The 12,412-nt window shown below is 47.3% G+C and overlaps 1 protein-coding gene and 1 pseudogene across 7 annotated transcripts in view; both read right to left on the bottom strand.

Annotated features, from left to right (window-relative positions):
* Positions 1 to 5,944: 5,944 nt before the first annotated feature.
* LOC134421560 (uncharacterized) lies at positions 5,945 to 8,164 on the bottom strand (annotated as a pseudogene).
* HDAC4 (histone deacetylase 4) overlaps positions 6,541 to 12,412 on the bottom strand; it is a 186,305-nt gene continuing 180,433 nt past the window's right edge. For all 7 annotated transcript variants that reach the window (XM_063162701.1, XM_063162702.1, XM_063162696.1 and 4 more), the window contains one exon: positions 6,541 to 12,017. In XM_063162701.1, the coding sequence (XP_063018771.1) occupies positions 11,978 to 12,017 (40 nt within the window). In that variant the 3' untranslated portion in view covers positions 6,541 to 11,977. The remainder of the gene's footprint in view (positions 12,018 to 12,412) is intronic.

Here is a 12,412-nt window from a genome sequence, read left to right as displayed (position 1 = left end):
TGGGAATGAACCATCCCTGCCTGCTGGAGGGAGGCAGCCCTCACCCTGGGGATTTCCACCTTTCCATCAGGAGGGAAAGGGAAGGGATTTGTTGGACTCAAGGTGCTCCAGCCCCTCTGTGAGATGACTTTTCTTTAAGCTCTCAGAACCCCAGAATGGTTTGGGTTGGAAGGGACCTTAAAACTCATCTCATTCCAACCCTGCCATGGGGCAGGGACACTTTCCACTATCCCAGGCTGCTCCAAGCCTCAACCTGGCCTGGGACATTTCCAGGGATCGGGAAAATAATCCTGCCAGAGCCTTGGCCTTCCCAAACCCCACCCTTGAGGCAGCCACACACCTTCTCACCAGAGGCTGCCTTTTTCCCACAATTTCAGAGTTTTATGGCCAGCATTCCTCATTTTCCATGCCATTAATCTCCACAGGCCCTGGCTCCGAGCAGGCAGGAAGCCAAAGGCTGCCAGACAGGTTGCAAGCGAAATCCAAGTTGTCTGGAAAAGAAGAAAATCCAGCTAAAAGTTGGGAAAGCCCCTGAGCCTCAAATTGGCTCAGCAGGACAAGGGTGATGCTGCTCAGGTGGGTTTGGTGGCAGCCAGGGCGTCCCTTCCCATCCCACTGCACTTTTCCAGCCACCATTGTCCCTTTGAGCTCATGGATTTAATTGTGCCCAAGGGGGGAAAAAACCCCAACACCCAACCCAAAGCAAAACTGAGAGATCATTTTAAGTTTCTTTACAGAGATGTTGCTCTGGGAGCTGCTTCTGAGCAGTCAGACCAATGCATTTTTCAGAGCTGTTTTTGCTGTTTCCTCACCTTGGAAGTTGCTCTGCTGTGAATCCTCAACTCCCCAAAGTCCCAAAGCTGAGGATGACACAGGCAAAAACCTCTTTCAGGCAGGCAAAGGGAGGAGAATAAATCTGTCCTACAGCAGGACAAGGGGGAAGAGCAAAAACTCACCTGGAAGTCTCCAGAAATAAACACCTTTAATCCTCCCGCAGGTTGTCCTCATGGTTCAGTTCTGTGCAGGAGAACCAGAGAAGTCCAGAATGGGATTCCCTTCAGTCCCCTCAGGGAAGGCTGAAGTTGGATATTAGGGAAAATTTCTTCCCTGAAAGGGAGGCCAGGCCCTGGCACAGCTGCCCAGGGCAGTGTGGAGTCCCCATTCCTGGAGGGATTTAGAAGCCCTGTGGATGTGGCACCTGGGGACAGGGCTCAGTGGGACTGGCAGTGCTGGGGGATGGTTGAGCGCTCTGAGAGGGCTTTTCCAACCACAGTGATTCCATGATAAACTCAAGGCACCGTGATTTCTGACTGAGGGGAGGTTAGGACCTGCCAGGTTTGATGGTTCTGTGTCACTTCCCTGCCTCCAGACAGAATTCCAGCATGGCTGTGCTCCAGGATGGGCTGGCTGAGCAGCCCAGCAGCACGGGCAGGTGAGCCAGGATCCTTGGGAAGGAGAACCTGATCCAGCTGCCTCCCAGAGAGGATTCCAGCCCTGGTGGGATCTGCAGACACTTCCCTGCTGTCTCAGTTTGGAAAGACAGGAGTCTGCTAAGGAGGGCAGGAGCCTCCCCTGAAATGGAGAATGTAAACCCTCCCCACCCCTCTGAATTGCTGTAAATTTTAAATTAAGGGGCTCTCAGGCAAAAATATGGGAGCAGGAAATAACAGTTCTTTAATAGGGGAAGCTAAAAAAAAAAAAGATAAGGTAAACAATGCAGTGCACCAGAACAACAGTGACAGAGTCAGAGCCCAGCCTGACACCCTGTGGGTCAGGGTGTTGGTGGCAGTCCCATTGGAAATGTGGCTGCAGCCCTCCTGCAGTGTCAGGGGTGGTTCTGCTGGAGCAGGGGGATCTGTAGAGAAGGATGTATTCTTCCTCTGAAGATCCAGTGGAAGGAGAGGCAGCTTCTGTTCCTCTGGGAATCCCGTGGAGAAAGCCGTGCTGATGTCTCAAACACCTCTGGATTATATCTGGGTAGCAATGCTTGGCTCCTCCCTCTGGGCTCACATCTCCCAATGGGATGTTCTAGTTCTTACCAGCCATGCAGTGACATTCAATAGTCTGTTATCAGCAATGTCCCCTCCTAGGGAGGAGTGAATGTGGTCACTCAAAGAGAGAGATAAAGCAAACTGCCCACTTGACAAAGGTGATCTGCCATACAGATGGGAATGGAAAACAACTTGCATTGCAATCTTCAACACCTGCCTGGATTCCTCTTCCTTTCATCTCCCTCCAAGGCTCTCCAAGCAGGGCTGGGAGCAGCCCTGGACCCTCAAGCCCTCAGCCCTGCCTCTCTCTCCTTGTAAAGGGAACAGAGAGGAATTGTTTTGGAGTAACAGTGCGAATCCAATTTCCCGTGGCAGATAAGGGGGAGAGAGGTCAGATATAAGAAGGCTTTGGATGACAGAGGAATTATCCTGCAGCCCCTGTGGGATAACTCACTCCAAGTCCCACTTGCAGCTCTCACAGGGTCTGGCAGGGCCCAGGGCCCAGCAGGTGAGCCTGGCCAGGGCACTTTGTTATCCCAGCATGGAGCTGCTCCAGCTGAGCAGCACCACAGCAGCCCCTGTGCCCTGAAAGGAGGGGAAGCATCTCAGGGAGTCAGGGGCCATCATCCACCAGCCCAGGGGAGCTGGGCAGCCCTGCCCAGCTTCCAGACGGAGATGGGGGAAGCTGCTCTGTGCTTTGGGTGTGCAGCTGTTCCACCGCTTCCTCTTCCTCTCCTTCTCCTTCCTCTCCTTCTCCTTCTCCTTCTCCTTCTCCTTCTCCTTCTCCTTCTCCTTCTCCTTCTCCTTCTCCTTCTCCTTCCTCCTCATCCCCACCTGCATCCCCGGTAGTGGACTGGGCACCTGGCTGCAGACATTCCCTAAAAACAGCGAGGAGGCGGGGGGTGCAGCCCCTGCTCCCTTGGCTGGCCCAGTGCTCCCCTGTCCCATTCACATTCTCTGATTAAATCCTTTCACCTGGGATTTTCCTCCTAGGATTTTCCTCCTGGGAAGCTGAGGAGCCTCAGGCAAAAGGAAAACAGTTCTTATCTCATTTGCTTCTCCTGTGCTGTGCTCATGTGGAATGTGTTTGGGGATTGTTCACCCACAGGTGAGTGTTCCATTGGGTTCTGCTGTGAGGTGTTTTGGCTCTTTGGCCAATCGGGGTCGAGACTCTGGAAAAGAGACTCTGGAAAGAGTCAGGAGTTTTCATTGTTATCTTTGAGCATTCAGTAAGTGTCCTTGCTGTATTCTTTAGTACAGTATAGTATAGTATAGTATTCTTTAATACAATACAGTATTATAAAGTAATAAATTAGATTTCTGAGAACATGGAGTCAGATGCATCATTCCTGCCTGCCACGAGGGTCCCCCCAAATGGAATACTCCCCAGCCTTGGCACGGCTCGGGGTAGGGTCAGGATGGGCTCAGGATGCTCCCAGAGTTTTTCCCCATCTCCACTCCAGGCTCCCTCCCTTGCACAGAGCTCTCTCCCCCTTTCCCAGAGCCCAGAGGATTTCATCCCTTTTGGTCCCGGTTTTCCTCCTGCTGGAGCCCAGCACGGGAGGGTTTGGGAGCAGCCCCTGCCAGCGCTGGGGACCCTCAGCAGTGCCGGGAGCTCCTCCAGGATAAACTAGCTCCAGGATAAACTGGCTCCAGGATAAATGGGATCCAGGATAAACTGGCTCCAGAATAAACCAGCTCCAGGATAAAATTGGGTCCTGGATAAACTGGCCCTGGGTTAAATCAGCTCTGGGATAAACCGGCTCTAGGATAAATGGGCTGCCAGATAAACCAGTTCCTCCTGGATAAACCAGCTCCTGGATAAATCAGCTCCAGGATAAACCAGCTTCAGGGTAAATCAGCTCTTCCTGGATAAATCGGCTCCACCTGCATAAACCAGCTCCAGATAAATTGGCTCCAGATAAACTGGCTCCAGGATAAACCGGCTCTGGGATAAACCTGCTTCAGGATAAACCAGCTCCAGAATAAACCAGCTCCAGATAAATCAACTCCAGGACAAATCAGCTCCTGGATAAATCGGCTCTTCCTGGATAAATCGACTCCACCTGGATAAACCGGCTCCTGGATAAACCAGCTTCAGGGTAAACTGGCTCCTGGATATACCACCTCCAGGATAAACTGGCTCTTCCTGGATAAATCGGCTCCACCTGGATAAACCAGCTCCAGATAAACCTGCTCCAGATAAACCACTCCAGGATAAACCTGCTTCAGGATAAATCAGCTCCAGGACAAACTGTCTCTGGGATAAACCAGCTCCGGGATAAACCGGCTCCGAGATTAACAGACTCCAGGATAAACCAGCTCCAGGAATTCCCGGCGCTCCCCAGCGGCTGAACCCAGCCGGCTCAGAGGTGGCTGCTAATCCCACACTGGCTGCATTATCCACGGGGATTGGGGGGGATTGCAGGAATTGCCCTCTGCTGGTGGGGAAGGAGGGAGTTTTAGTTTTTATTATTTTTTCCCCCCTTTCAAACTCAAACGTGTAATTGAAGAGTGAAATTCTGAAAACTTGCTCGAGGACTCTTTAATCGCCTTTAAAGCTCAGGAATTGCTCCCCATTCCCTTCCTGCTTTAATGGGAAGCAGGTTTCTTGTTCCTGCAGGTACTCTGAAGCTGGTGACCACTGGATAATTGTGCCTTGGTACAGCACAAATGCACAATTCTGACTGCACCCTCATCCTTCCAAATACAGTAAATCCCCCCCTTTTTTTTTCCTTTACTTGCAGTGAATTTGCAGTCCCTGGCCATGGCAGGGGTCTGTTACAAGATGGTCCTTTCAAGTCCCTTTTTGTGATTCTGTGAATCTAAACCTTCCCACCGTGGGGCAAGGGAATCAATGAATAAAGAAATAGATGGAAAAGACTCAAAAGGGCCTGTAATAAATCAGATAAAGGGCACCTGTCTGTGGCTAGTGCACACTGATGCTCCGGCTGTGTGGTCTAATCCACACAGGAAATGCTTTCCCTCACTTCTGTGCAGCAGTGAGATTTTGGGGTGGTTTTGTTTCAACCCCAAACGTTACCTTCTGCTACTGAACCATTTAATTTGCTGTAAACGTGGGCAGAGGTTTGCTTTTCCCTCGTGGCCATCCAGGAGACACCTGGCCCCTCTCTGTGTCCCCCAGCCAGGAATCCTTTCCCTCTCTGAGCTTGGGATTTGCTCCATTCCTGCTGAAGCCTTCCAGCTCTGGGATGGGAGTGACGGCGTTCACAGGGGTTTTTGGATGAGGGAAGAGACAAGGATCTGACTCCATGTTTCAGAAGACTTGATTTATTATTTTATTATATATATTACATTAAAACTATACTGAAAGAATAGAAGAAAGGATTTCATCAGAAGGCCAGCTAAGAATAGAAAAAGAAGGAATGATAACAAATGCTGGGCTGTGATTGGCCATTAATTAGAAACAATCACATGGACCAATCCCAGATGCACCTGTTGCATTCCACAGCAGCAGATAATCATTGTTTACATTTTGTTCCTGAGGCCTCTCAGCTTCTCAGGAGGAAAAATCCTAAGGAAAGGATTTCTCATAAAAGATGTCTGTGACAGATGGGAGCACATTCCCCATCCTCAGCAGGAGCTGGCTTTGCCAGCTCACAGCCCTGAGTGAGCTTCAGAGAATTCCCTAAGAGATCAACCCAGCCCTGGGAGAAAGTTTCTGCTCCAGAAATTAAGATGATCCAAATCCCACCATAAATCCAGGATGTTTTGCTGGCACAAAATGAGCTCCTGCCCCCTGGGTGCTCAGGTTGTACATTTAATATTGGAGCCTTTTCCTCCCCCTGCAGTGCTCCCACTGCCACGGGCAGGCATCTAAAGCACAAAGCCTTGAAAAAACATTAGTAAAACAAGTGAAATTTATAAAATTAAACTCAGCGGGGGCCCTGGGCAGGGTGTGCCAGTACCAGACAGTGGAAGATGTCCCGGGAATGGCAGGGGTGGGATGAGAGGGGACCTCCTGGATCCTTCCAACCCAAACCACTCCATGATTCCACGAACCAGGCAGAAGCAGCAGGGGATGCTTCACAGCTGAGAGAATTGGGAGCATCCCAAGTTTTCCCTGTGAGGTCTCCCCACCAACCTGCTGCTGCTCCAGGGAGCCCCTGCAAGGAGCCCAGAACTGAGGCGTGGCCTCATCCCCTGTGAGCACAGCGCAATTCCAGGTGACACACACGGAGCAGATGGATTTTGGATGGTTCAGGGGGCTCCAGAGACCAGCAGGAAGCCAATCAGAGGGAAAGGATACAAGAAAAAGGCTGGGAAAGGTGTAAAGCTGGAGCTGCTTCACCTGGAAACCCAAGTGGTTTTTCGCAGCACTTGTCAACGTGCACCTGGGAGCCACATGGAAACTGGGAAACTCCAGGAGCTATTCCATGAACACTCCAACACAGACATGGGTATATTTTGCCCAAAAACCCTCTCTGGCACCAACACCCCCTTCCATGACACATGAAGAACCCAGCAGATGAAACCATCCCATCCCAGCAAAGGAAGGAAAGAAGATGAGCAGCAGAAACCCGGGTGGTACTATAATTAACTTTTTTCTTTTATTTACACCACAAGAATAACAAGTTGTCATAATGTGGTACAAAATACTGGACTCCTAATAAAGTTGAAATTGAAGTCGGTACTGTCAGAGAAAGACACCATTGGCCAGTAAAAAAAAAAAAAAAGAGAAAAAAAGAAAAAAAAAAAAAAACAAACAACAAAAAAACCCCCAAACAAAATAAAGAGAAAAGAGAAAAATAAAATAAAAACAAACAAAGAAAAAAAAAAAAAAACGAGAATGAGAAAAAATATTCCAACTCCACCGAATTAAAAGAAAGGACCATCGGAAAGTCGAGCACAAAGAATGCTACCATCACTGAAAGGAGGGTCCAATACAGGAAGAGTGAAATTGTGTCTAAATTACAGCGTAAACCGGTAGCTGCTACCAATGGTGATGTCATACTGAGCATGTATAGGTATAAAGTAGAATATAATATAGTTACAACTTTTTGATACTACATATCTGTAATAAGCTCTCGGGTGAATAATGTTTCAACCCCTTCCCCCCCCTCCCCGCCCCCACTTTTATATATATATTATATATATAAGTTTGTCATCCTCATAAATTGGAAAATAGCGCCTCCACTATGGAGCACAGAAAAAGTGTTAATTTATTTTCTTTCAATAGGATACTTTTTTTTTTTCTTTTTCATCATCATCAATATCAAAGACAAAGTGAAGATGAGCTGAGAACGAGCCCAACTTCGTGACAATGAAGAAACACGTTTTGCCTTTTGCTGTAAAGTCTCGTTTTTAAACCACAGTGTTGCACAGTACACGACTGCTTAAAGTGAAACCGAGCAAAAATACATCATGTAAAAGTAATTTCTTAAAAAAGTTAACGCAGCTGTGCTGAAGAGTTAACTCTTTAAAGTCCTCCTCATCCATCCGTCCGTCCGTCCGTCCGTCCGTCCGGCTCCTCGGAATGAACGACTCTGTGTGTGTTGACACAAGGGTTGCATCCAACCTCCCCACCCAGCCGAGAAATCAAAGCAAAAACACCAACCCAAAGGAAAAGAATAATAACAATAATAATAATAATAATGACACAGGCAGTTTACTTGGTGTGTTCGGCGTAGTTTCCCTAAAAACACTGTTTCCACATAAATACAATAAACTCTATTATTGGTAAGTCACAAGTGCTAGATAAACGTCTTAGTTTTTTTTTTCTTTTCTTCTTAAAATGAGAAATGTTTTAAGTAGTCCTTTTTGTTTTTTTTTTTTAATTTATTTACTCTTTTTAACAATAAAAAGCACAATTTCTTCTTATTAAGTTCAGTAAGACTCCAAAAGGAAACAAAAAAAAAGAATTCCCACTCTCCTTCCTTGGTGTGTAGCTGTGTGGGTGAGTGAGTGTGTGTGACAACAACATCCCAACCTTTAGTCTCCACAAATGCCACGAGAGCAAAAAAAAAACAAAAAAAAAACCAAAAAACCAATATAAAACAAAAACAAAACAAAAACCAACCCAGAGAAACCCCAAACCACCTCTTTTTTTTTTTTTGTTTTTGTTTCTTTTTCTCGTTATCGTTTTCAAAGCTGCCAAGTTTGGCGTGCAAAATCTGTATACAATATAAAGACATGCCAACCTTACAGACCATGCAACCTCAAGGTGTAGGAAACTTAAAAAAATATATTCATATATATTTATATATATATTTATATATATCAATGCCCGTAAAAGAACATGGGCCCAAAAAAGTTTACAAAAGGAAGAATGGAATGAGTACATGACCGTGACTAATAAAAAAAAGGAATGTTTTGTATCGAAAGTAAAAAAAAAAAACCAAAAAACAAACAAAAAAAAAAAAACCAACCAAAAAACCCCCAATGGTTACTTGTGTACTGCAAACTGGGCCTCACTTCACTGTAAAGAGGATTGACAGATGTTCCTTTTCTTCCCAAGCAGGTACAAAGGATGCCCTGGGCAGCACGGGCCGGGATGTGGGAGCATCCCAGGCTCCCACCCCGCTGGCGCGGCCGCACCGTGGCAAAGTCATCTGAAATGAAGAAGCTTTAATGGCTCAAAAAGGTGAAAAATCCCCCTGGAGAGCCTCAAAACGAGGGCTCCCTCCCTCCTCTCCGTGCCTGCGCTGGGCCCGGAGAGCATCCCCGGGGAAGAGCACCCCCAGGGAAGGTCACAGCGTTCCCAGGGAAAAGGGGGATGCTGCAAACAAATCCACAACGCCGGGAGCTTGGAGCTCTGTCCTCTCGGGAAAAATCTTCCCGTCCCGGCAAAAAGCTGAGGGAAAGGATTGGAAAGGAAGGAGGGAGGAAGGAAGGAAGGAAGGAAGGTGGCATCCCAACAAGCTCCTTGGGATTTTCCAAAGGAACCGGCTCAGCACAGGCAGCCGGCGGCTCCCGGGAGAGCAAAAAGGAAGGAAAAAGCTTTGCCGCGACCGGGAGCAGAAATGTCAAAAACCTTCCGGGGAAGAGCTGACGAGACAAAGGGAGGTGTAAACACAGGCACTGCCCAGGGCACAGGGAGCAAACCCCACGTCAGTCACCAGTGGGATGGATTTGAGATCACAGCAGCAGCGTGGTCAGATGGAAGAAAACCCCAAACCACAACATCCCCAGGAACGCGGTGCTCTCACACGGGGGAATTTTAGGATATGCCGAGGACAGGCCTTGCCACTGGGGCTTTTTGGGGTTTTTTAGGACGTACTTGGGTTTGCACAACTCAAATACTGTAGTGTCTTGGTTCTGAAACTGCACTAGAAATCGAGGAAGGAAACAAAAGCCTCCAGCGTGGGGGTCACGCTCCCGATTCCTCCCGCCAGCGAGTCCTGAACGGAACGAAAGCGGCTGCTTCGAGAACTGGAAAGAAGAGAAGTTACTGGAAGCAACCCCACCAGTCAGTCACCACGGGAGCAAAGGATAAAAGGAGGAAGGGTGGTTAAGGAGGAGCTGTGCTGGCGAGAGGGATGTGCTGTCCTACACTGCTGGAGGGAGGCGCGCGGGGAGCGCCGTCTCCGCCCGGACGCTCCACGGCAGCGCTCGCGGCCTCTCCCACCCGGCATTCCCGGGAGGATTCCCTCCTCGGGGTGGGGGGCAAACGAAAAAAAGGCCTCCAAAACCTCTCCCAGCATCAGGAAGAAGAAGAAGAAGAAGAACAAGAGAGGAGAAAAAGAGGGAGAGAGGAGGTGGGGAGCTTGCGGGCACGTCCGGCGGACAGAAAAGGCCGGCGGTCCCGGAGTATCCAAGGAGCCTTCCCGAGGGCAGGCAGCGCCAGGAGCCGCGGGCAGGACAAAGGCATTGCCCACTGAACACTACCAGGCAAGAAAATTCCTTATTTTCTCTACAGAGCTACTACAAGAGAGCTGAGGAAATATACAGTTGGCGGAATCGGTACAACAAAGGAGCCCCTCGCCGTCCCTCATCCTCCTCCTCCTCCTCCTCCTCCTCGGTAAAATGCGCCCTTTCCCAGAAAAAAACAAACTCTGCTGGTCTGCCCACAGTTCCTTACACCTGCAGAAAGCTGCTCACTGTACAAAAGAGTTGAGGAAAAGGAGAGAAAACAATACAGAAAATTTAAAAAAGAAAAAAAAAATTTAAAAAAAGGAAAGAAAATAAAGGAAAATCCATGTATTATAAGCAAGAAAAGAGGGAGGAAGAAAGGTTTAGATGCTATTGCCGTTCAGAAAGGAAACCTGCCAAATGGAAAAGAAATGTCAGAGTCACACAAACAAGGCTTCCGGAGGGTTTCGGGAAATATCCATATAAAAATTAACAGCAAATTCAGCGTCTTTGCTATAAAAAACTCTTTTTTTTTCTCGTGTTTGTTAGAAAAGGATCACAACTAAAAACCTTAAATTAAAATACAAATGTTTAGGGTAGTTGCCCAGTGGCTAAAGTGTTGGCTTTCTGAAAAACTTCCCAACCTGTTGCCTGACAAGTCCTCGAGTTTCAACCTAGATCCTTCTCCAAAAGCACCTTTGACATTCCAATTCCCAAATCTGTCCCTAGGGAGCTTCCAATGGCTACTGTTAGAGTATGCATTTATTACATATATTTTCTTTTCTTTTTTCTATAAATGCATCATAAATATTTTTCTCAATAATTCATAGGAATCCGGTTTCTAAGCTTGGAATACATTTGGAATATACATTATACACATATATATATTTATACCTAACAATTTAAGCAATATCTCATGCTAGTTGCTTTTAATAAAAAGCATTCCAGTCTTAAAACCTGCATTTGTGTCTAATACATGCTTCAACAACCAAATTGGTAAGTTCAATTACTAGATAATGTAGAAGAGAGAGAAAACATTTGAAAATTGGTTGTTAAAAATGGTTGAATTTCAAAGACCCAACAGTATTTGCCACTTTTCTGGCAACTACCTTAATTTTTTTTTTCTTTTTTCCTTTTCTCTGAAACAGCAATGAAAGAAAACAAAACAAATCCAAACTTGTCGACAGTTTTTGGAGACGCTCTGTTCAGCTGATGCCTGCTTCCCACCATCATGCCAGCACAAGCCAAAAAGTCTTCCTTCCTGATGGCAGTCCTTGGCTTTCCCAACCAGAGGAAAAATATTCAGGAACTGCTGTGTTCTTTTTTTTTTTTTCTTTTTTTTTTTTTTTGGTTTTTTGTTTTTTGTTTTTTTTTTCCGTGTGTGTTTTGTTTTTTTTTAATTAATTTTTACTTAAGGCATTGTTCCTCAAACTTCAGAAAATCCAGCTGCACCAAATCCATCAATTAAAAAAAAAGGCACAAACTCATCTTCAGATGGCTTTGGAGACAATAAAGCCGACTCCATCTGGGCTACCGTTCCCCCCCTTCTGCTTCCCTTTCCTTTAGGTGTCAGGTGAGTCCTCGTTCCCTGTCCCTCCCCGTTAAAAATCCACCATCATCTCCCAACGTTCCAGTTCCGACAGGAGCTGTCGTGACGCACAGGCAGGCAAGAGCCATTTCCAAATATCCAAGAAATGAAAGTACACGATGGGTTGAGTGGTTCAAGCGGAGATTGCTCAGTTGTGGGTAATCAACTTTGTAAGCACCAGTTTTACGTTAAGGTTCGTTTGATTTGTGTTGTTGAATCTTTGATTTCTTTATTATTCTCGCGTTTCGTTGTTTCATTTTCGTGTTTTTTTTTTTGTTTGGCAACTCTGCCAAAGACTTCCCGGGCATCGTTCCTCTTTCTGCTCGCGGTGAGGACCAGAGGAACGCGAGTGCCCAACGTGTCAGTCCTTTGCTGCTCTTCACCAGCGTGGTTTTTTCAGCAAAAAGAGACTCAAAGATGCGGAGAGATTTGTTTTTTTGTGTCGCTTGCTTTGCTTTACACCTGGCTGTCCTTCCGTGTTCGGGAAATAACCGTGACAGGACGCAGGAGTAACAAGAGAAAGCTTCTTGGCAGAGCTTCAAGATGAAGACGAACAGACAGGAGAACTCCAGCTCGAAGGTGGCTGCTACAGGGGAGGCTCCTCTTCCATGGGTTCGTCCTCAGGTCTGAGGGATTGCACAGCCAGCCAGGGTGGGACAGGGAGGGGAGAGAGAAAAGAGGGTTTGGCATGACATAGATGGACAATTCGTGGTGCCAAGTCTCACTCCTTATATTCCCATCACCTTCCCACCCAGCCAGCTGGGATCACCTGAATTAAACTTGCCACCAAGAAGGGTTTTTGGACAATCCCACTTGGGCAACATTAAGATTTTCCCCAGCAAAATAAATTCCTTTGTGTGGTCCAAAGCCGTGCTCAGAGCAGAAGGCTCAGACGCAGGGTGCACGCACAGAGCTCATGGCTCCGCTGCTCTCCTGCAGCCTGGAAGGTTTTCTGGGAACCCACAGAGGACAGGGGATGTGGGGAACACATCAGCAGTGGCTGAAAGGAGAGGATTAACCT

Source organism: Melospiza melodia, chromosome 8 (assembly GCF_035770615.1).
Source record: "Melospiza melodia melodia isolate bMelMel2 chromosome 8, bMelMel2.pri, whole genome shotgun sequence".
In the NCBI taxonomy this organism is placed as follows: domain Eukaryota; kingdom Metazoa; phylum Chordata; class Aves; order Passeriformes; family Passerellidae; genus Melospiza; species Melospiza melodia.
Note: the sequence above shows the minus strand (reverse complement) of the source record. Positions and strands in the feature narration are given on the sequence as shown.